Raw genomic sequence first — 24641 nt, 5'->3', positions numbered from 1 at the left:
TTCTTAACAAATAAGCTCCCTAGGGAGTGTTCAGAAGATAATATTCTGAGCTACCAAGCTCATGTTGTTGTTTTCTCCAAAACAAAGATGACATTAGCTTTTAAATTCTATTTTTAAAATGCACAATGAAATCTTACATTTTCTGGGCTCAGTTGCCTCAAAACCCAGCCATGTCCTTGTGTTTTGCCTCATGGTCATCAGTGCGTTTTTAAAAGAAAGATACTTCAATATAACTTTGAGAGTTTTTGGTTTAAAGCTGTAGCAGAGCTCAAAGCTGACTCTTAAGCCGCAGCCTCCGGATCCTGAAGGTATTTTCAAAGTACTGAGTGGTAGCTCTTATCAGGGGCTAACCTGTGGCTGTGATGAGAACCGTTCACACTGAAGATGATGCACAGAAGCCATGTAAGGTTTTTTAAGAAAAATGACATTCATGTTTGCCCTCTGCAGCAGGGTTTCAAAAACCAGACCTCGAGGAAGGTGACTGGAGCGAGGCTGAGCGATGCAGGGCTGGTGTAAAACCATCCTTCACACAGCCCGGTGAGTGGGAGCAGAGGTCTGCAGCAGGTGGCCCCACAGTGACTCTTCCTTCCCTGTTGCCATTACCTCCCAGCCTCAGAGCAGCCTGGCAACTCTCACCCCTACTGCTGCTTCCTGGCCTCCCTCCACACAGCTGCTTTCTACCTCTGGCTTTCTGCAGTTGTGTACCACTGTGCTCTAGCTCCAGCGTCTGAGGGATGTCGTAACAGCAGTTCTCAGGCAGAGGTGGGCAGGTATGTGATGCATCTGGAGAGGGAGCTGGGGAAGCACTTGTTTTGCAAAATAAGAGGAGGTAAGGTGTAATTAAACTGTTTTGAACAAATGCAGCAGAGCATCAGTGCTGTACAACTGGCCAAGAACAGATTTGGCCGAAAGAATGATGATCAAACTTCATAAAAAGCAATCTGTTTTCTGCTTTAACTGATACATCTTACAGTCTGCTCTTCGGTTGTGTTGCATTTTTTTTTCCCTGTAGCTTGCAAGAGAAACTGTTAAGTTTTCCAGTGGGAGGATAAACAAGACTGCTTTTTCTCATGGACTAGGGAGAAAAACAGGTTTCTTTCTCTAATGCTGATTTTGTTTGGATTAAGCATGTTTTCAGAGTTCAGTTAAAACCAATTTGGTTCCCTTTGCTTGCAGGAAAGAGTGTTGGGTGGATTAAATCAGCAGTTGAATATGAGCTAATTCAGCTGTTTAGTGCAAGCATATGGTTAACCTATTTAACAGTAGCTGAAATGTGCAAGATTACCTTCTAAGCTATTGATGACAGTATGTAGTCATTAATACATTGACCCATAGGCATGCACATGAGAAAGACCACAAGAAAGTGGTTTTTCTCCCAACAGTTTCATTTCAGTACCCTTTTCAGCAGTTCATCACAGGTTGATTACAAGTTTATTTTAACAAAAGGAGGTGAATGTCCTCAAAAAGGCATTGTGATATCTGGCATTTTAGTTCTGCAGGCTAAGGAAAGAATAGGCCGAGAAAAACTAATTGAAATTGAGGAATTGAGCCAGCTAGGTTTTCTAGGGAAGCAATCCAAATGTTTCCCAGATTGCCACAAACTGTTAAATTGTGTACAGTAAACTTAAACTGGAAGATGGCCAATGAAGCCAGATGCCATGGCTGTTTGCAGAGCTGTCAGGGAAGTGGCAAGGTATCTGGGAAGTGGAGTTGTAGGAAGGGGGGCACGTAGTCAGATGCAGAATGCTGGCAGCTGTGACTCCCTGACGACATCTTTCAGGAGAAAGAGAGAAGAGGTTCAGATTGAGGAGACTTAGCTGAGGTGCTGTAGGCTTTGGGTTTAGTTGTTTTGTTTTTTTCATTTAAGTACTTGTAGCCAACAGTCTACCTCTTTCTTTCCAGCATCTCTTTAGCTGTGAGCAGTTTCATTGCAAAGTGAATTGACTGAGCTTGTAGATCATCCACCTTTTTACCAGTAATTCAAGACATAGGCCTTTCAGGGCATGGTAAAGATGTAGCTTTTCAGTCTAGCAGACTTATTGCTAAAATTCTCCTTTCTTGTTCCCATTAGCAAATTGTTAAACCCTTTCTAGATCTGCTGACACTGGCAAGGAGCGATTGGCTTTGTGTTGCCTGGACTCACAAGCCCCTGTTATTTATATCATTGGTTTCAAAGCAGGAACAAGCACTGCAGATTAGTTTTGGCAGGAAAATGAAGATTATGTGATTTGGAGACAAGTCTGTCTGTTTTTCCTTTAGAAATAAGTAATAGTTGAATATTTTAAATTCCTCTTCTAAAATCTAAATTGAAATAGTGTCTTACATAAAGCTGTTTGTTATGGAGAATTTGGGGGATTGAGAAAAAGGGGAGCAGGAAAGGAAACTGCATCTTTGAAAATGGAAATGTGAAAGGAGGCTTTATCTTTAAAAACATGATATAAAGGCATAAACATACAGTGATTCTTCATTATTTTTGTTCTTTTGGATCATGACAGGATGTTTTTCTATAAATCATAGAATCACAGAATGGTTTGGGTTGGAAAGGATCTTAAGATCATCTAGTTCCTACCCCCCTGCCATGGGCAGGGACACCTCCCCGCAGATGATGTAGTGTAGCAAAATTGAAATTATATCACTGGGTACTCTTCAGGTGGTAATTCACAGGAGAAAAATTTTGGCTGTCATTTCATGATAATGATGGTAAATTCTGTCTTTGAAACAGATAAATACCTGAAGGTAACGTCATTTTAAAAGATGCTTATCTTGGTTTTTATGCTAGCGTGTCAGATTTTTTCGGCCATCTTATCTCCTCAGGCATCCAGGTATAATATTGGTACTAACTGGTTTACGATACCAATGAAAATGGTCAAGTTTTTCTTAAACATGAAACAGTTTATAGCAGCAAGTTCCCACGTGCAGGTACATACACTTTCAAACACATTTGTATTGGTGTTGGTTGGCGACTGGGCAGCCCAGGGTAGTCAGGACAGACCCAAAATGTAGAATGGGGTGGTCCCCACAGTTTGGATAAGAATGGGACTCCAGACTGCATAATTTTCAGGAAGGTGTACTTGGCGGTGTAACAGGGAGCAGGACTTGACCTTAAACATATTTTATCCCAGGTTCCTGTTCAAAAATCTCAGGGCCACAAGTGTCATTTGTCACCTAGATCAAAACTCAAAGTGCTTGGCACTTGCAGGGTTTAACCCTTTCCCCCATGCTGTCATTTTTAGCAGACTGTGTTTTGTCAACGATGCTTCATACTTATACATACTTTATTTCTCTGTTGGTTGGTTGATTTTGATTGTTGACAATTTAGAATAAACTTCCCCTTTAATAAGAGGCAAGAAATTTCCAAACACTTGGCTGCAAAGGAAGAAAAAGTCTTGAACCAGATAAAACTATTTTATGATTCCTTGCACTTTTGCCTTAATAACGAGTTCACGTCTTAGTAATGTTTTTGCCTGTATTTAAGTTCACTTGTATATTTTCAAAAAGTCTCACCCCTCCCCAAAACCATGCAGTCTTTATTTTCTTTTCCAGCTTACCATCTAAACCATCTCCTAGTGTAAGAGAGGGAGAACTGATGTTGTCAAGTTGTTTCCTGAAGAATCTTGTTTGATAGGAAGAACTAAGATATGTGTACATGCATACTTAAAACTGTATGTGATCCTTTTGAAGGGAGTACCTCTGGGTTTAATTTAGAATGATAATCTTCATGTTAAAATTAAAGGGATGGGCTTTTTCTGTCCTCCTTAGATTGCTAATGAGTCACTTTTCATAGACCTCCAGTCTTCACCCTCTCTAGTATTAGTGATGGGCCTGTGAGAGTCCTCGTTCCTCCCTAGAAGCAAGGAATCACTTTCCTTGGTTATTCATTCCTACTGATATTTAAGACACAGACATCTGTGTATGTTGTGCAGCCTGTTGTACAGATGATGTTGAATGGTTAGCTCAGAGGTAGAGAGGTCTGTAGATTTTGGCATGCATGTTAGGCTGAACAAACCCAAAGGAAAGCTAAGACTTTTTAACCCAGTTTTCCCCCTTACTTGCTGTTTTTCTGGAGTATGTTCACCGCAATCCTCCCTATCCGGCCCACTACGTCATGCTTCTCTTCCAGCCTCTGTGTCTCTTCCCTGTCTTCTTCCATGTGGGACTGATGTGTGTCATGTAGATGTCATGCTCTCTTCAGAGCTCTTTCTGAAATTATACCTGCATTCCCATTTCTACTGGCATGCTGCTTATTTCTTCTGCTCGGCCATCAGTGTCACTCTGCCAGTCTTATGCCTCATCTCATGCCTGTGCACGAGGTAGCCTACACACTCTGGACAGCACAAATGCAAATCCAAGTTTTACTTCACCTTAGTTTTAGACCTTTCTGTCACTGGAATAAACCACAAGAATAAACACCCTGGTATAAAAATGTACTGTGTCCTGCCTTTTTATCCACTTAGAAATAGAGGGCAGGGGAGCCCAAGACCGTTGGTTGATATTCAAGGATCACCTGCTACAAGCTCAGGAGTGCTGCATCCCAACTAGAAGGAAGTGCAGCAGGAGGGCCAGGAGACCTCCTTGGATGTATAAGGAGCTGCTGAGGAAACTTCAAAGGAAAAAAGAGTCTTATAGAAAGTGGAAGCAAGGACAGGCGGCCTGGGAAGAGTACAGGGATGTTGTCCAGGAAGCTAGGGACCAGGTTAGGAAAGCTAAGGGCCAGTTAGAATTAAACTTGGCTAGGGATGTTAAGGATAACAGGAAGGGATTCTACAGGTACATAGCAAATGAAAAACAGACTAGGGAGAAAGTAGGCCCCCTCAGGAAGCTCTCGGGTGAACTAGCTACACAGGATTTGGAGAAGGTTGAGGTTCTGAATGACTTCTTTGCCTCGGTCTTCTCTAGCAAAGGCTCTGACCACACCACCCAAGTCTTGGAAGGCAGACGCAGGGACTGTGAGAATGAAGACCTTGGGCCCACTGTAGGAGAGGAATTGGTTCGAGACCATCTTAAAAATCTGAATGTGCACAAGTCCATGGGTCCTGATGAAATCCATCTGCGGGTTCTGAAGGAGCTGGCAAATGAAGTTGCTATGCCGCTGGCCATCATATTTGAAAAATCATGGTAGTCAGGTGAAGTTCCCAATGACTGGAAAAAGGGAAATATAACCCCCATTTTCAAGAAGGGGAAAATGGATGACCCAGGGAATTACAGACCAGTCAGTCTCACCTCTGTGCCTGGCCAAATCTTGGAGCAGATTCTCCTGGAAGGCATGCTAAGGCACATGAAAAACAACAAGGTGCTTGGTGACAGCCAGCATGGCTTCACTAAGGAGAAATCCTGCCTGACCAATTTGGTGACCTTCTATGATGGGGCTACAGAACTGATGGACATGGGTAGAGCAGCTGATGTCATCTACCTGGATTTGTGTAAAGCGTTCAACACTGTCCCACACGACATCCTTGTCTCTAAATTGGAGAGACATCAATTTGATGAATGGACCACTCGGTGGATAAAGAACTGGCTGGATGGCCGCACACAAAGAGTTGTGGTCAATGGCTCAATGTCCGGCTGGAGACCAGTAACGAGTGGTGTCCCTCAGGGATCGGTGTTGGGACCGGTCTTAACATCTTTGTTGGTGACATGGACAGTGGGATTGAGTGCGCCCTCAGCAAGTTTGCCGATGACACCAAGCTGTGTGGTTCGGTTGATACGCTGGAGGGAAGGAATGCCATCCAGAGGGACCTTGACACGCTTGTGAGGTGGGCTGATGCCAACCTCATGAAGTTTAACCATGCCAAGTGCAAGGTCCTACACCTGGGTTGGAGCAATCCCAGGCACAGCTACAGGTTGGGCAGAGAAGAGATTCAGAGCAGCCCTGCGGAGAAGGACTTGGGGGTGTTGGTCGATGAGAAAATGAACATGAGCCGGCTTCAGTGTGTGCTTGCAGCCCAGAAAGCCAACCGTATCCTGGGCTGCATCAAAAGGAGTGTGACCAGCAGGTCGAAGGAGGTGATCCTGGCCCTTTATTCTGCTCTCGTGAGACCTCACTTGGAGTATTGTGTGCAGTTGCGGTGTCCTCAACATAAAAAGGACATGGAACTGTTGGAACAAGTCCAGAGGAGGGCCACGAGGATGATCAGGGGACTGGAGCACCTCCCATATGAAGATCAGCTGAGAAAGTTGGGGCTGTTCAGCCTGGAGAAGAGAAGGCTGTGTGGAGACCTCATAGCAGCCTTCCAGTATCTGAAGAGGGCCTATAGGGATGCTGGGGATGGACTCTTCATTAGGGACTGTAATGATAGGACAAGGGGCAATGGGTTAAAACTTAAACAGGGGAAGTTTAGATTGGATATAAGGAGGAAATTCTTTCCTGTTAGGGTGGTGAGGCAGTGGAGTAGGTTGCCCAGGGAGGTTGTGAATGCTCGATGCCTGGCAGTGTTCAAGGCCAGGTTGGACGAGGCCTTGGGTGATATGGTTTAGAGCGAGGTGTCCCTGCCCATGGCAGGGGGGTTGGAATTTGATGATCTTAAGGTCCTTTCCAACCCTGACTATTCTATGATTCTAAATTAGGATGTGGTGCCCCATATAGAGTAATAGAGCAGGCACAGATGCACTTGTAACCCTGGCTTAGTTCTAGGATAAGAGTGTCCCCTCTAGTTCTGCTTTTGCTTGTTCTTGAACTTGATCTTTTTGCTTGTGTTGGGCTGAAAAATGAGCAGAACAGAGCCATTCATGGTGTGACTGTTAATAAGAAAATGTTGAAAGTATGGTAGGAATCAATAATGGAGGGTTTGTTTCCCCCTTGGTCACTAATTGAGTGTGATAACCACAGGATAGAAAGGACTGCAAAATCCTGACATTAGCAACAACTACAGAGCTGCAGATCTCTCTGCTCTTCCAGAGGACATGAATTGTAATAAGAAATGTTCATTTCTTTAATGAACAAGAAGTTACAGGGCAAGAGGAAACAGCCTCAAGCTGAAGCAGGAGGGGGTGCCAGGAAAAAATTCTTCACCAAAAGAGTTATGAAGCATTGGAACAGGGAAGTTGTTGAAGTATTTAAAAGACATGTAGGTGTGGTGCTTAGGCACATGGTTTAGCGGTGGATTTGGCAATGCTACATTAGCAGTTGGAGTCAATAATAGTAACGGTAATTTTCAACCTAAACTATTTTATGCTTTGGTGATTCTATGAGTAACTGCACAAGGCCTTTCTGTTGACTTGTTGGTCAACCCAGCTGCAGGGTGATGCTGGGTTGACCCAAGTCCATCTGGAAGAACAAGGAGAGTGCAGAGGCTGCTTTGCTTCCCAAGGGTGAATGGGTATGTGCACTGTTAAGGATATATGGTCAGGGACTCTTTTTCATCAGTATCAGGACACTTCTAGAGGAAATATCCCATAGACACATGTGAGCTTGCTTAAAAATACAAGCAATGTCAAGCAGACCTCATAAATTTCCTTATGGTAATTGTACTAGAGCATCACTTAAAATGTTTAAAGTTGAGATGACATAATAAACTTACTCAGTTGTGTCACTCCTAGAATGCAAAAGTCAGTCTTGCTTTGTCTTTGCATTATTTATCCTCAGAACCTCAGCCCAGAAGGTTTTTAATCATTTGCAGTGCTAAATTCAGAGAGGAAACATGGGGGTTTAGTGGTTTTATTCAATTATTTCCATTTTAGCAAACCAGAGAATAAAATGCATAAGAAATTGTTACTTATTGTTGATTTGCTATTAATGTCATCTTATGTACTGGAGAAAGGTATGTAGAATTGGAGTCTTCAGTTACGACTGTGGTGCCTGTCTCAATATTAGACACAAAATTATCTTATATTCATATGATTCATTGCTCAGCCTTCAACGTATGTAGTTGAAGATGTCAACTTCAGAAAAACCTAATAGGTTTCCTCAACATATAATAATTGCAGCACTTTTCTTGTAATGCCAGGATTTCGGGACTTACAATTAGTTATAAATCATATTCTATATTAATAATATGAAACATTTTGTTATTTAACACTGACAAATGTACTTCTTAATGCCACTTCCATTCAGCTTATCCTCTTCTCTGTCTGCCTGTCTAGTCTTTATAAATGGGGACAGACTCACTTTGCTTTGACTGGGTGTGTGTGCTGGAGTAACAGTGTCTGAAGGAGAACAGTAAATTCATCTGTGCAACGGGCTGCAGTCATCTGCCTCTGTTTAACATGAGACAGTAGGACTTCTTACAGTGAAACACAACACACTAAACTGGCATGTTGCTAATTCTCATATTTTAGAATATATGACAGGTTGTCTAACAACAGATTGTCACCATTATTATTAGATAATGTATTTTTACTCATGTGGTCATTCTGGTAATGTCCTGTGTTGTTTGTGGTTGGGCACTGCCATGAGGTTGTTTTAGCAGGATGTCCTAAAGTTCCGATTGTTCTCACAGAATTACAAAAACATTAAGTTTCAGCAGTCTCGTGGGTGTTTTCATCTCTTGCCCATCATCTGTTCACTTCTATTACTAATACTCTTGCCTGGAAGAAAAGTCAGAAAAGATGCTATGTGAACCTCCGCAAGTCACAGTAGTCCAAATGAACATGAGAGAAGTAGGTGTGAAGCAACATTATTACATTTATTTTATTAGCTTGTTTTGGATGAGATTTTGCAGGGTGTAGGTACATCTCATCATGTTTGGGATGCTTGGCAATATAAAAAAGCAAACAAAAAACTTTGTTGCCCATATCAGGTATCATGAAACTTCACGTAATGCAGCTATCAGTGAGTGTCTAGTTCAAGTGCAGAATTACTGAGTAAAGGACTAAGAGAGCATAAGTCCTTTGTTCTCACTCCCCTGGGCTGGGAAACTGCGAGGAGTCAGAACAAATGCAGAACTGTGCAGAGCTGGAGAGCTTTGGGCAACGGGCTTGCTCTTTTCTAGTGCATCTCTGTTGCATGATACTGCAGAGGGAGAAGTAAACCAACTTTTCCTTCATTGCAACAGTAAGGTTGGCTCCTTACTTACTAGTACCCTGTGTAGTCACAGCCAAGCACAAAAGGCCAAGCACACTGAAACTTTTCAGTCCTGTGCATAGAACAATTTCTTTAGAAATGTCAGGTCCTAGCAGCATTTCTGATTAATAGCTGCTTCTGGTCTTTGAAACATTTGTTTTGTGGCAGAAGATTAATCACAGGAAATCATCTATTCTAAAGGTCTTTGGTTTATTTTTTATTTCTGGAAGATACATATATTTAAAAGCCTCTCCTGAGGCTTTTTCTCAGCTTCTTCTCCTAGGAATGTACGTATTGCCTTCATCTGTCTCCCTTTATGAGCCTCCTGCATGTTGACAAGTTCTATAAAATTGTTTCCAGCCTGCTTGAATGTTTTTTGCCCTTCTTCAGCTGTAGGCACAATGACAAATCAGAGTTGCAGTATAAAATGTATTTTGCTGGGAATGACTGTGGTGAATTCAGTGTCTTGCTGGTAACTCACTGTATTTCAAGGCGGAAGAGCTATATTTGATCTTGGGGGTGGAAGAGAAAATCAGTGTGCAGGCTGGTAGCTGCTGCCACTAATTTATTGCCAGTTTGAGGGAAAAGAACCAAATCTGCATTTTCTTTTTATCTTTAGGCCAGATATTAGCATGAATTATGGCACTAGCTATTTCAACAAGAGTTCAGTGGAAAGTAACTCCTTGGAGAGTTGTGTGTAGTTCTGAGCCATAACTAAGGCTTTTAACTGTCACACTCCTGCAAATCATAATAAATGGTAATAGGTAAAAAGCCACTGCTCCTTTAAATCAGTGTCACCAGTGACTCAGAATATCTATTGATTTTTTTCTCTTTATTCCTACCAACAGTTTCAATTAAGATTCAGCAGATCCACTCTGAGAAAATCCTGTATAAAACACTTCATAATATTTTGGTTTAATACTGCCTTTTAAATTCTGTGTAAGAAATAAACCTTTAGAGCTAACTATTAAACACATTAAATCATTGATCTAAAAGGCTAGTATAATGCCCGATTCATAGCTTTTCTTATAAATGTTTGAGTGTATAATTACTAGGCTGTATAAATATATATTTCATCAACTTTTTTTCAAACAACAGCTATACAAATTTTAAAAGTCAATTATATTCACTCAGACATAATACTTTCTGAATGCAGAATTACAGCAGGGTTTGGGGAAAAAACCCCAAACAAAACCACACCATATTTTTCCTTGCAAATAGTGTCTGTACCAACAAATCATGTGGACAAAATGATTACAGGCTATTTGTCTTTACTGTTTGTAATGCAGTAAGCAAATTTCAGTGCTTTATCCGTACATGAACCATTTGCTAGTGTGGGGTCTGTACCACATGTATAGCACATTTGTCAGGCCCTTCACCTGTATGTGTGTGTTTTGGGGAGGCTGTCTCCAGATGGGCAGCAGCTGTCATTCCCCGTGGGATTGCGTGACCATATTCTGCATGGAAGCCCAATGGAAAGAAGGCAGCCTGGGTCTTTGTCAATCTCCAGATCTTGAAAGCTGCAGAAAAAGAAACATGAAGGGCAGCCATTAGGGAGAAGAGCAAGATGCATGTGTACAGTAAGTGCATATTAATAAAATGGTTTGCCTCCTGAGTCACCGTGCTTCCCATTTAGATTTCCATAGCGGCATGTGGCAGCTGCAGTAATTGCTTGCATTAAAAGTAATACTGGGAATATAATACGTTTTTAGCAGACTTTGTTTTCTAGAGACCATGTGAGATTTGTGAGTTGTGATTTGGAAACCTCTGGCAAGAAATCTTGAGGTACAACCCTGATACCTCTGAAATCTCTTTCAGAGGCACGTACATTTGTAGCCAGTACATTTGTTAGTTCGTACATGGAGATCTTTCTGAAGTCCTCTGCCATTTCAGAAACAAACTTAAGATTATCCATTTACGTTTTCACTTGGCAGGCTTCCATCCTGCTTCCTAAGCAGGCCAGTTGTTCTTTGCTTACAAGATGGTGTGCTGCGGAGCTTCACATGTTAAACATGATTTCATTGCCATCAGCTTTGGAGGCCTCCGAGAAGTGCATTAGTTGTCCTACACATTCAGTTTTCTACTGGTCTGGAAATGAGCAGGTTAAGAAAAAAAAGCTGGAATGCACATCCTGCATGGCAAGTGAAAAATGTTAAGAAATAAATTGCTGGTGTTCTTTTATGCGAAGAAGGGTTAATTTCTGGAAGAGGCACTAAAACGGGGGTTGAAATTTCCTGTATTGTAATTTTTAAATGCCAGAACAGGAAGAGACCTTCACCACTGAGTGGTGTTTGAAGTTCCTGATAAGCTCTAGGCTAAAGAGCCATCAATTGTTCCCATACTTAAAAATCTGATTCATTAAGGAGCTGGAGGGCATTTGACATCGCAATTCTAAAGCTTTTCCCTCTGAGGACAGTCCGAGGTGTTCAGTTCAGGTGTTTCAGTGTTCTGGCATTTCATTGTTGAAGGGCCAATGTTCTTTGGCTGTTTTCATGAAGAAATGGAGGATATTGTGAATCTATATTGTAAAAGAGTAATGAATATAAAGCCCGGTGCAAGGAGGATCTAATCCTGCAGAAACACCACCACTGAAATCCTAGTGCTCACCAAAATCTTGAGACCATCCGATGTATCTGAATATTGTTAGGAACCTTGTCTATTCTTACATGTGCTGCAGCTGTAATAAGAAGGAAAACCATCGCAAACCAAATACCTGAATCTGGTCCACATGAAGGTGGTGCAGTGGCATTGGAGGGGAAAGGAGCCCCTTGTGGAGTCACTGTCTCATGAACAGGAGCAATATCAGTAAACAGTTTGGGCAGGAAATCTCCTTTACAGAAGGGAGAAATGTGAGAGGGGAGAAGTGAGATGAAAAATAGCAACAGTGGGGGAGAGGAGGGACTGGAAAACTCCCCCGGTCAAAACAATAGGAAAAATGGTGAAGAACTGCAAGAAAATATATCTTTTTTTTTTTATTAAAACCAAACTATTTAAATATTTTAAAAGCCATTGAGACAAGAAAAAAAAAACACCAAAAACAAAAACCAAAAAACAATGAAGTGAAGAAAAAGACCGACTTGGAGAAAAGGGACTGATATATAGCCTGAGCCTCTTTGTGAAACGTGAGTTTAGAAGACCTTTGGAAACCAGATCAATGAAATCTTTAAAATCATTTAATTATATTGAAGGCCAAAAGATAAACACTCATGATAAAAACTTCCACTTTTATTTGCCAGAACAGGAGTAAAACTTGTTCACTGCTCTTTTACCTTCCCATTGATTTTCCTTCAAGCAAAGAAAAAACATGCTACATTTGGACAGAAGAAGACATTGATGTAACTTCTGCTGATTTAGAAATGTAGAATGCAAGGCAATGGTCACTTAAGGGTAATTAAAACCATAGAACAAATGACAAGTCTACATAGATTCAAGAGGAAGCAGTGTGGAACTGCCAGCAGCTGTCCAGCAGTACTGGTGATGAAGTGTAATTGGCTTTATTTCCAGTTGCTGCAACTAAAGAATTTATTTCTTCATTTACTGCTTACTTCAAATGTAATTTATTTAGTTTGTTCAGGTGTTAAATCAGAGCATGCTGAATTTAAATGTAGCTTTTGGGGTGCATTATATTTTTACAGAAAGACAAAAACCAAGCTTTTTTGTCTCAAACACTTTTTTAAGTAGTGACTGGTTTAGCGAAAATTGATTTTTCTGCCTGGAAGAGACACTTCTGGAAACACAGTAACTACACTGCTGGTAGCATATTAATTGCATGTACCGTGAAACTGTTTTCTCTGAAGGGACTTTGTCCTGTACCTTTCTAAACCTTGGTTTCTTGAATCTTCATTTCAAGTACTAGTTGTTGGAGTGCTAAACCTGAAGTAAACAGAGCACTCCTTCTACACAATCATAGATAAGCTTTAAATTACATACAGATGAGCTTGACAAAATGTGTTCAACCTGTGACTTTCTCAGAGTCTTTCCCGAAGAGGAGTGAAGGTCACCTATTGTTAACTCTGTGATTGACTTGATTGTACATTGGTTTGAACCTGGGTGGATTTCCCTGTCTTCATGGTTTTAAAAGTGCTTGTAAAACAGTAATTTGTGCTTTGTACTATATTTGTACTATAATGCCAGAAGAAAGGCCAACAGAATTTACATTTTTACATTAATAAATCAAAGAGAAGGTCATGGAGTCTGGTCTTTATTGTGCTCCATGAGTCAGCAGGGGTGGGTCAAAAGCTGGTTCAGCCCTCAGCTGAGTCAGCTGGGCGATTCTGGGTTGATTTGGGTTGGGTTTGATCGTTTTTAAGAGTGTTTCTCTTCCGCCTGAGCGTTAGACTCTTGGACTGAAATTTGTGTTCAGACATGGTCACAGCTGCTTGGTTTTCAGCATTTCGGTATCCTCTGTAATACATAGTGTCCTAATAATTCACAGTGTACTCGAACAAAAACAGTAGGAAAAATTTAATTCACGAGAGTGCATCTGTTTTGCCTTATGATTTGTTTGCATCTGACCTTTGATAAGGGCTCGTTCATACTTGCAGATTTTTAGAGTTCTTCTTGAGTGTGTTCCTGTCTAACCTTCATATTCTCTTTTTCTTCTCTTTTGCAGGTTACAGATAGAAGAATCTTCTAAACCTGTAAGGCTGTCACAGCAACTGGACAAAGCTGTAACCACAAACTATAAACCGGTGGCTAATCATCAATATAATGTAAGTAGCTTTCAGCATTTTCCCTTCTTCTCTTCAGGAGGAGTCTGGCTCAGGACTTGCTGTTGGCCACTGTCTTTGGAAACACTCCCAAGTTACCTGGTTTCTCCCTGATCTGGTCTTCCGGGAATCTTCTTTCTGTCTCAAGACCAGTATCGCCACTGGGGCTAAGGTCTGTCAATTCTGACAGTCTCATGTTACCAGATGGAGGGCAGACCATCTTTACCTAAGCCTTTTCTAGTGATTTTTTTCCATTCTTCCTCTAGTGTTTGTTTTTTTAAATGTAATTTTAAAGTTTGGGGATAAAAGGCAGTTCTGGCTCTGTGCTATGAGACGTGGAAGCACTCCTTTGAGCCAAATAAAATACCATACGGAGGTGGGTAAAAGGCTTGAAAAGAATCATTAGTTCCCAGTCCTTTGGAGGAATTGACAAGGAAGAAAGAGTAACAGCTGATAGTTTTTCACAGTTTCATACCTTCACAGTACATGTTATTAGCAGCATTGGCTCTGTCAATATTACACCCACACTGCTGTTTCAGATCAGTTGATGTACATACAAACTATAATGTCCTTTTTCTTAAAGATCCTCTTTGAGTAATTTGTAAGTATGCATATATAATCCCCATTACTGTTGAATGGGGGAAATGTTAAGTCATACTTAAAACGAGTCACTGTGTTAGTCATTTAAACTTTTATGCTTTTTATTAAGATTTTATTTACATAAAACAAATGACAATATGCAGGATGATATTTAAGCATTATTCTGAAAGGCAGTCTGTTTCCACAGAACCCAAAATAATTGTTTCTTCCTCATGGGACTGTTTTGTAGTAGTTACTGTTCAGAGCCTGATCTATACATAGATGATCATACCAATGTAACTATTTCAGCTAAGGGAATGACATTTAACCAAAATAGTCACACTGGTATATCCTGCTATGCAAATGCAATTTTATACGAGACTGTTATTCTCCTCCTTTCATTCTGGAAGAAGCCACAGTGATGTACAGCTTCCTTTTTTAGTGGGATATTGTGTCATTTCCCTGACACTAGCATAATTACAACAGCATGACTTCAACCTGGAGATAATATTTCAATCTTCATTCCAGTTACAAACTGCTGTCGTTGTATCATTACAGAAATCTAAGTCTTGTGTGAGCTTTAAGGGGTATAAGCAGGATGTAGCCATGCTTCTTAGAAGTTAGGGTGCTCTTCTGTCCTAATTATAATGTTTTTATTGGCTACATAGCTGTCCATCCTAATGGATATCTGTTGGCAGTGTGTTTACTTTTCATATATATAACTTAAAGGAGTTCTAGTGGCAAAAATCTAATAGGAATCACTTGTACTTGAATCACTCTTGGCCTTGCCTTGACTCTAAAGGGCCAGGCACGACTACTTTCTACACCACCTTCGTTTTCATTGAGTCTTTTTATTAAGGTTCAGGTTAGATGGCTGAAGGGGTGTCCAACTGGGAGAACAAGTCCATGAACTTCTTAAACCTCTTGGTTAATTTTTTTTCTGCTGTTTTCAAGAAGCAGTTGCTTTCTTAACACTTGCTGCACTGCTGGTAATTGTATGACAACCCTGGTGGGGACAAGACTTCTCACAAGGAAGAAGAAAAAATGTACAAAGTACCACACATACTGATACATTCAGTCATCTTCTGGGGAGCTTCTGGGGAAAAAATTAATGTCTACTAAGTAAGAAAGAAAAGAGTAACATTTCCTGAACAAAGATGATAGAATACTAATGGGGCTTAAGCATATGTACCCATAAATGAATATCCAACAGGAAGGAAGAGGGAAATAAAATACATGTAGATGGGAAATAGTAATAGCTTGCCTGAATACAAGGATAGGGAAAATGATTTCTTTTTTCCCCAATAAATTGTAATAAGCCTACCATTTTATTAGAAGAAATTGCAATGCCAGTGCAATATATGCCAGCATTGTAGCCTAGCTTTTCTTCTCTAGGAAAGGGACCTTCATTTTCTTTGTATCTGTAAATGTTGCACATATATAAGTTTATAAGCTTGCAGTGTTAATATTCTTGCAGCTGGAATCCTTCTGCGACTGAATTCTTGTTTGTAATACAGCAGAAAAGTACTTTAGCGGTGCTGGTTACCCCTTCAGAGGCTTCTTCGTGCTTTTCCCCTCTTCCCACTCTCCCATACTATAGAGGTTAGTACCTGTGCACCAGGAGATGGGAAAACCTGTCAGAATTATTTCGGGTGAAACTTCATTCTTAGTCTCACTTTTGTATCACCTTTGTACTAGCTGCCTACCAAAGCAGTGTAGTACATCAGCTTCAGCATTAATGATACCTTCAGGAAGGCAATTTTGGCAGCTTTTCAGCAAGCTTAGCAGCATCCTGGGAAGGTTAAACAAAGGGAAATTGATTCCTGTATGAAGTCTTGCAGGGATAAACTCACAACTGCTGCACGCAACTGCCGGTTCTAAAATGGTCCTTCCTTGAAATCAAATCGTATTTAGATGCTTTTAAAATTTAAAAACCACGCAAATTTAAAGAAACCTTACTATGTACATGTGTTCAGTAATACGAGTCTCAAAAAGTGCTTTAAGCCTACTGCATAAAACATCCTGATTGCTCATAACAAGTTACAATGCAGCCTTTCATTTCCCCCCCACCTTGTTTTCTTTTCAGTATAGTCATAAGACAAAAAGAAGAAACCAGCAACATCTACCTTGCTTTTTTTCACTTCACAATGTGCTCCATGTTTTTTATGCAGCAGTGGGAGCTGTTGCTGGAGTTCAAGGAAAATGCTGGAGTGTTTTCTAGTTAAGATATGGGCAGCACGGATACCAGCTGCAAATAACTTTTCAGCAAAGGGAGGGTTTGATATTCAAGGGTTTTTTTGCGAGCTGATTTTACACATTAATCACATAATCACAGAATGGTTTGGATTGGAAACGACCTTAAAGCTCACCCAGTTCCAACCCCCTTGCCCTGGGCAGGGACACCTTCCACTAGACCAGGTTGCTCCAAGGCCCATCCAACCTGACCTTGAGCACTTCAGGGAGGGAGCAGCCACAGCTTCTCTGGGCAACCTGTGCCAGTGCCTCACCACCCTCACAGCTAAGATTTTTTTCCCAATATCTAATCTAGATCTACCCTCTTTCAGTTTGAAACATTTCCCCCCTGTTCTACCACTACACACCTTTATAAAAAGTGCCTCTCCAGCTTTGTTGTGATTCATTAATTTTTATTTAATAATATTAAAATATGCACATTACATTTGTATAGGGAATACAAACACTCTTTGATTTACTGTAGCTTGTCCAGAGAATGTAAAATAGAAGCTCCTGCTGGCAAGAGTGTGCTGGGGTGCTAAAATAGTAGAGAAAGAAGAATGCTGGGCCTTGCAATTTACTAGGGAAAAAAATAAATGATTGTGTTTTGGTTAAATAGGCCACTTGATGTTATTTTCTGGGAGACTGTTATTCGTGTAATTAGGATTTTATACCCAGTCCTGTCAGAGACCTAACGTCAGGGAGAGAATGTTGAGAATTTCCTTATTGTTCCTTTGTGTGGGAAGCATCCATTTTAAAGCGATTCTTTTTCTCCTCATGGAAGGGAGTTGTACTAGTAGCTAGTTGCTAGCTAAGCATGTTTTCACTATATGTCATTTGAAGAGGTACAAACTGTACTGTAGATTTTTTGTTGTTGTTCACAGAGATTGTCTTGAGAGTCTGGGTTTGTGTGGAGAGGGTGTGTTTTTCATGACACTAACTAACATGCAGCTGGAAAAGCAGACAAGTATTTGGTTGCCCAAGCCCATCTTAGGTTTTAAGAAGAAACAGAGAACTTCAAGCTACAAGTTGGGAGCAGTTGCTCTGCGTTCAGTTTAACGAGGTACATCTGTTTTAGGATTTGAAAGAGAAGGTTGGCTGTCCAGAGAGCTGTGAGGAGTGGCAAAGGTGGTAACAGTGTTCAGCCACTTTGGGACAGATACCAAGATACAGGCTATTTTCACCAAGAGGGTAGGAGGGAGTTAGCTGGCAAGGAAACATAGGAAAAAATAAATTGTGCCAAAAAGCTAATCTGCCTTATTAAAAATAAGAGTTTTAGTATCCAGTAGAACTGTGATTTTCATTCCTAGGCTTCTTCTCTGAAGGTCTTCCTTCTGAGGATGAGGTTTGAGACATGAGAGGCAGAACAACTCCCATACAAAATTATCTCACAGCCAGGCTTGTGTCCCTTACTGGTCACGAGCATCTTTTCTGCTGTACGTTGTGCCTCTTCAGATTCACCCACACAGTGTGCCTGAAAGCACTTGATGGTTACATGAATTATACTGCCTTCTGGGTCACCTTTGTCGGTTCCAAGGAGCTTGATGGTTTTCTGGTGTTAAGGGTGGTATTGGGGGTGGATGGGGTAATGTGCTGGGAGATGTTGGCGATTGGGGTTTGTTTGGGATGTGCTGGCCTGTGCAGATCTTGCTTCTGATGATTAATCTGACGAAATGTTGGAAGCATTTTTGGAGGCAGTCTTGTGCAAACTGTAATAGTTAAGTACTTTTTAATACTCATTCTGAAATAGGATGATGTGTGGCAACAAGAGGCCTCTGTTTGCTTGGAATAGGTTTTTTTTGGAACACTGTAACTTTGCATGTGCTGCTCAGGTTTCTCTTGAAGGGATGCCATCTGCATGCTCAAAGTGTGTCTTCACTTGGTGAAGTTTGGTTTTATATTGGTGGAGTGATTGTGTTGAGTGCTGTTTCTGGAGCAGATGGCACAGTGTCCAGGAGCTGTTTGAGCATCATTTGTGCAGGTGGATGTAGCCATGCTGGTCTGTGGGTTTTCTAGAGAATGGCATTTTGTAGGTTTGAAATTTGTCATTATACTGCAGAAGCTGATACCAACAGATGTGGAGTGAAAATACCATCTCAGTATGTATTCCTGTACTAATTCTCTCACCAGGTTTGGGCACATTGTGCAGGCTGTGTTCCTGAAGCTGGTTAAAGCAGAGATACCTATCTGAAATGCTTAATCGTGCTGAGGACAAAATGCTTAGTTTATGTTCAGAAAAGAACATTTGAATGCTCAGGAGAAAATTTTCCAGACAAAAAGCACTGAGTCATTGAACATTGTTTTATGAAATAGGTTTTTTATGCCTTAATGTTCAGCACTGAGAATTAGACGGTGTTACATATGAATGTCTTTAAGATGTGTTTTGCATTTGATAGATTGAGTATGAGAAGAAGAAGAAAGAAGATGGAAAACGGGCTCGAGCTGATAAACAACAGGTGTTGGACATGCTTTTTTCAGCCTTTGAGAAACATCAGTATTACAACATTAAAGACCTGGTGGACATAACCAAACAACCAGTGGTATGTACTAGCTGTCTAGTAATATAACCATTTTCAGTAGTTGCTATTGTGTGTATTTTCCATATCCAGAAAACAGTTTACTATGTATGCCTTTGAAACAGCTCTCTAAAACATAAATCATTGAGTTTTAAGTTCACCATTGTAAGACTCTGTAGGAGTTGCAGTGAGTATGCTTTTTCTTGACAGAGGTGGTTTAGACAACCTAAAAGGTTGCTTTAATACTAGAAACCAATTTCTTTAATGCTCTGAATGTCTCCCATGCTACTCGTGTCCTCACTGAAGTAACAGCCTGGTTCTGTTACTGTTGGCAGTAAAGGGTGTGAGTGGTCAGCCCTTCCTTCAGTTTCTGAACTTTATCTTGGCATAGCAACAGGGGTTAGTCTTTCTCTGTGGGTCTAGAAAACTGTGTTTCATGCAACTAGTATTAAATGCACTCACTGTCCGTGTTAGGAGCTCAGGCATCATGTCAGCTAGCACCCCCAAAATCACTTGATTTCCTTCACAAACAGAATAATTTTTAGACTAAGAGTTACGGGGTTGATACATGGGATTTATTTTGATGTTTTAAAAACATTTCTGATGTTTGTTTCCACAAACAGGAAAAGCATGAAGACATGTGTTTACATGCTGGTTTTGTTATCCTGCAATATCTGACAGCCTCTTCATCCATGAACCCTAACTTCCCAGTTCTTTCTTTCCTTCCCCTCTTCAAGCTTTCCTTGAGCAGGCCAGGCAGGAGATGGGGGAGACAGTGACATGTGAAGTATGTTTGGTGCATTGGATGTTTTTCACTGTTAACTTTGATGCCTGTCCTAAATTCAGCTGCAGTTTCCAGAAAACTTAAAGGGATTTAACTATGTTTGAGTCTAAATGGAGCAACAGTTTCAAAAGTTCTTAGGGCTAAGGCAGAAGAAGGAGCAGTGACAACTGGATTATGGGAAAAAGTATTCCTCTGTAAAAGAGAGGGGAAATGGAGACGTTTACTAGTTTTGTCACTTCACATTTAGGATTAAGTGGATCTGTATCAGAGTGTATCACAGGATTTGTATAAGGTGCACAATTTGTTTGGGTAAGAAGCTGCACGAAGATGTTACCCAGCTCAAACACAGCAGGTTCATGGTGTTCCAGTACCTTGGGAGAAACTACCTGGATAAAGTATTCGTGTCTTCTATTTCATTCATTTATCTAATGAGTCAACTCTTATCTGTGTGGCCAGAAGGTGTTTGGATCATGGGAGCTGAAAAGGAAGAAGGAATAGGAGGAAGATCTGGAGAGAGTGGCAAGAAAATTTAAAGCTTTTTTATTTTTGTAAGAGATAGGTGTGACAGTCACTATGTTGATCACTTTGAATGTAAGTAGGTGCAGATTTATCCCACCTAGCATGACTTCAGCTCGAAATAGTTACCCACAGCTACCATTTAAGCCACAGGAGAACAAATGTTTTCTTCTTCCTGTGATGTGATTTACTTCTTAAATGTACCTGTCTCTGCATCAGCTCAGAGGAGCCTGTGCTTCTAACACAGAGTTCTTCATTAAGCACCAAAAGTTGGGCAACATTAATCCCAATTTTTGTCTCAAGTCACTGCCCCAAAGATTAGATTTATAGGGTAGCTATTAAATTAGATACATAGAGAAAAATACCTCACATGAATATTTCTGTTACACTTACGATGAATTTCTATGCCCATCTATGTATCTCTGCTGTCATCATATGCTCCTGAATATATTCTGCCTGTAGTATAGTGGATCTGTGCTAGTACTTTCATCTCAGCAAGATGATTTTTTCTTTTTTTTAATTATTTTAGTAATAAAGACATATTCAAAGGAAATTGGAGACTAATTTGACCCAACATCACATGTGATTTGGGCTATATTTTTTCATCTGTGTTTCTTATTTGAGTCTCTCTGTTGATGGCTAGAAGTCCTGTAGGGCTCCTGAGGTTAATCAGACCAGTAAGCCCCCCTCCACTAAGTGCCATCTCAGTTTTGAGCTGTGTGTGGGAGTTAAGGGGTTTGTGTTCATTACCAGCCAGGTTTTTGACATAGGTGTTTGTGCCTATCTAGCTTCCGCAGATCCTCTGAGAAAATAAAGGACCCAAATTTTCTTCCTGATGCCTTTCTTTAGCCAGTATGGTGATAAATTCAGAGCTATCTTTCAGTGCATCATCTACCCCACATCTAAAGCTATCCTAATTTCCCATCTGGGTTCCCATTAAAGTTGTGTAGGGAATTGCTAATAGCATCCATTTCCATTTAAAAATACTGTCCCTCTGTTCCTGCCACTCAGCTGCTGTTTGCTCTGTGTGTGAGCACCCCTGGTACTGCTGACTGCAGCCTCTGGTGTGCAGCTATGGGGATTTTATCTGAAAATGAAGTATCCATTCCTAATGCCCACTGTGACTTTATTGTTTGCAGAGAGCTATAGCTGACAAAGCCAAATGCCAGCAGGTGAACAGGCATGCATTCCCCACACTGTACAGAGGCTGGCTGTTAATTAATCTCTGCTGAGTGCTCACTGCTTTATTTTCTGTCATACTGTCTAAGATTGTCTGGGTATGTTATTCTCCTCCAAGTTTCTAAATGTTGAAGTTATTTTCAGACATGAGGGAAAAAATGCTGCTGCTGCTGTCTCCTTGCCTCCCATTAAAATGAAGTTGTAGGTGCTTGCCTCACTGGTTGGTAATATTTAAAACACATTTGTCTAAGGGAGTTAACATCCTTGTTAGTGAAGGAACAAATAAATAAGGTTATTTTTCTTACGTAATGGTAAATGTAAATAGTAAATGAAATTCTTGCTGCAGAGTATGTTGCATGTTACATGGGAAATCGGTGCCATCTTTATTTTGCGATCGTGAAATCACAAAGCGAGCCTATTCTGAACACAAACTATTATTATATTTGGGAAACCTGGGTTTATTTGTTTTCCTTCCTAATGAAAAATAAGAACTCGTAGTAGCAGTCAGATCTGTTGCCACCTACCCAGATGTAAATACTGAGTGATCCCTGGAAACAGTGCAGTAATTCTAGATTTGGACTTGATGGCTGAGAACATAACATGCTTTTTATGTCAGCAATCAAATATTTGTGAAGAATGGCACCACTGGTCTGATGTGAACTATACTTTTCAAAATGGGGCAGATTGCTTGCAGCTTTTTCTTGTGTTTCAGCTTTAAGTAATGGCTGTCCTAAATACAGTGGGGTTTTTTCCCTCAGGGTTTCAGAAAGGTTTTCAGAGCTCGGAGGTTAACTCCTCTCTCAGAAATTTTTGTCCCCTAATTCTATAATAACTTTTCCCTTTCTATGTAAAGAAATCATGAGGGAAGGTGTAACAAAGCAGAAGATGCCTTAAATGTGAAACAGCTTGCCTACAGATTAGCTTCTGTGTTAGAATTATATCTATATAAACATACTGGATCCCTTTCACAGAGAAACGGTGGGCCCCTGGTTAGCACTCACCAGGCTCTAAAATTCAATATTTGGCTTTACTGGAGGAAGTGGAGGATATCTCTTGATGATACAGCATCAGACTGAGTAGTCTTAGTTTCTCCAAAATGTATAGGCCAACCTGGCACAGCACAGACCCAGGTGGAGGGTCCTGGTTTATGGAAAGAGAAGAGATCCCACAGGAAAATCGTAACATCCTCCGAACTCATCTCATCAAGCCACTTGCCCTCAAGTTCAGTACAGTACAGCAGGTTTGTCCCTGATTTTTAATTGTCTAAAGGCTCCAACAGTTCCATGTTATGTGTGCACACAGAGTAATTTTTTGGGTTAACACTCTCTGCTGCCCTCCTAAAACCACCGCTGCTTGTTTCCCCCACAGCAGAGATGGCCAGTAGGAGATCCTCAGTTGGTGCAGTTCACAGTCTGAGCTTGGAGTGCCCTCACTTGTGGCACAGATGTTAACCTCACTATTCACTTTAGGTTGGTTTTATTATGTTTTGTTAGGCTGTGGATTCAGAACTCTTGGAAGTTTTGTTTAGAGAGAAGCAGAAGTGCCTGGGGAATTGGGCCTGAAACCCAGTTGAAATTAAAAGTGATCTTTGTATAACTGGGTGTGTGATTTGGAGGCATGAGCAACTAGTGAGAAGTGAGCACTGCCATCACCCAAATATAGTGCCACTGAACAGCAGGAGCCATGAACCGTGCAGCCATAGCAGTTTCATTCTGCCTGAGCCCTGCAGCATTGTCATGCCTTGTGACCTGGCTTCCCAGGTGCAGACTAGGTCTTTACACCAGGAACTGCGTATCAATGTACTAAGGGACTGAGTGCAATTACACTTTTCCCAACTCTCATTAATCTGTCCGTGTGGTCTGGAGCAGAATTTAACCTTGAGTCTGGGTGTTCCTTCCACCCCCTCACCATCTTTAGAAGTGTCTGTCAGTGACACTACTGAAAGCTCCACAACCTCCCTGGGCAGCCTGTTCCAGCGCTCTACCACCTGCAACGTAAAGAAGTTCTTCCTCATGTTGAGGTGAAGCTTCTTGTGTTTTAGTTCATGGCCATTGCTCCTTGTCCTGCCACTGGGCACCACTGAAAAGAGTATGGCACCATCCTCCTGGCGCCTGCCTTTGAGATACTCATATGCATTAATGAGATCCCCTCTCAGTCTGCTGTTCTCTAAACAGATCCATCTCCCTCAGTCTTTCCTCATAAGAGAGATGCTCCAGACCCCTCATCATCCGTGTGGCCCTTTCCAGTATCTCCTTGTCTTGTACTGAGGAGCCCGGCACTGGACACAGTACTCCAGATGTAGCCTCACCAGGGTTGAGCAGAGTGAGAGGATGCCCTCCCTCGCCCTGCTGGCCACACTGTTTTTCACCTGCTTTCATCACCTTTTAAAGATGCTTTGCACAACAGCAGTGTCATCGTACAGAAACGTTTGCGCACCAATTGCTGTCGTAGCGGGCACATTCATGAGTAATGACAGCATCTCTGCGCTAGTCGAGACGTGGGAAGCTGTGTTGAGCTGTACATTGTTCTCCTGCTGCCACCTGCTGGGGTCTGCATTGTGCACCCTCGGGGACTGACGAGCCATCCCCGCAGTGCAAAATGAACTACTGCGCGCAGCCGCTCTGCTCGAAGAAAAGAGCCTGAGAAACTACTTTGTATGTGCAGTCTGATGGGGTCAACTTTCTTCTGGACAAAGACCCCTCGTTGCTTTGATAGGTTTTCAAGGAGAATTCTGCTCCGAGTCCACGTGGAGTCTCATCATCAGTGTGGGATCTGGGGTTTTGTTGCTTTGTCAGTTTTTGTACTTGGAGAGGGAGTAATGATCAGTTTCCCTAAAAGAGACTTTTTCTGACTGACTGAGAATGGGAAATAAATAAAAAGCCCAATTTTCCCACTTAGCAAAAAACGGGCAGAGCGTGAGGAAGAGACTGGACAATCAGCCTTCCTTTTTTTCTTGTATCATCAACAAATACTTGCTTTTTTTTGATGTGTTGAAGATGTTGCTATTTGAGCTTAGTGGGACTGTAGGTACAAAAGATGCAGGGGTTCCAGTAACCCCAGGTCAATGTATGCACTCAAAAGAGGATTAAATTGCTCAGAGTAAAGCAATTATGAATGTAATGTGGGGA

The 24641-nt window shown here is 41.2% G+C and overlaps 1 protein-coding gene across 2 annotated transcripts in view; it reads left to right on the top strand.

The window, feature by feature from the left end:
- The window catches only part of GTF2F2 (general transcription factor IIF subunit 2), a 93236-nt gene that overhangs the window by 66657 nt on the left and 1938 nt on the right, over nt 1–24641 (top strand). For both annotated transcript variants that reach the window (XM_061369922.1, XM_061369921.1), the window contains 2 exons: nt 13611–13710; nt 18915–19058. In XM_061369922.1, coding sequence (XP_061225906.1) covers nt 13611–13710; nt 18915–19058 — 244 coding nt within the window. The remainder of the gene's footprint in view (nt 1–13610; nt 13711–18914; nt 19059–24641) is intronic.

Source organism: Neopsephotus bourkii, unplaced genomic scaffold (genome assembly GCF_033783945.1).
Source record: "Neopsephotus bourkii isolate Nb327-2 ecotype Australia unplaced genomic scaffold, CSIRO-AGI_Nbou_v1 NB_1520, whole genome shotgun sequence".
Taxonomy (NCBI): Eukaryota; Metazoa; Chordata; class Aves; order Psittaciformes; family Psittacidae; genus Neopsephotus; species Neopsephotus bourkii.
The sequence above is the reverse complement of the archived record's forward strand: the minus strand, read 5'-3'. Positions and strand labels throughout refer to the sequence as shown.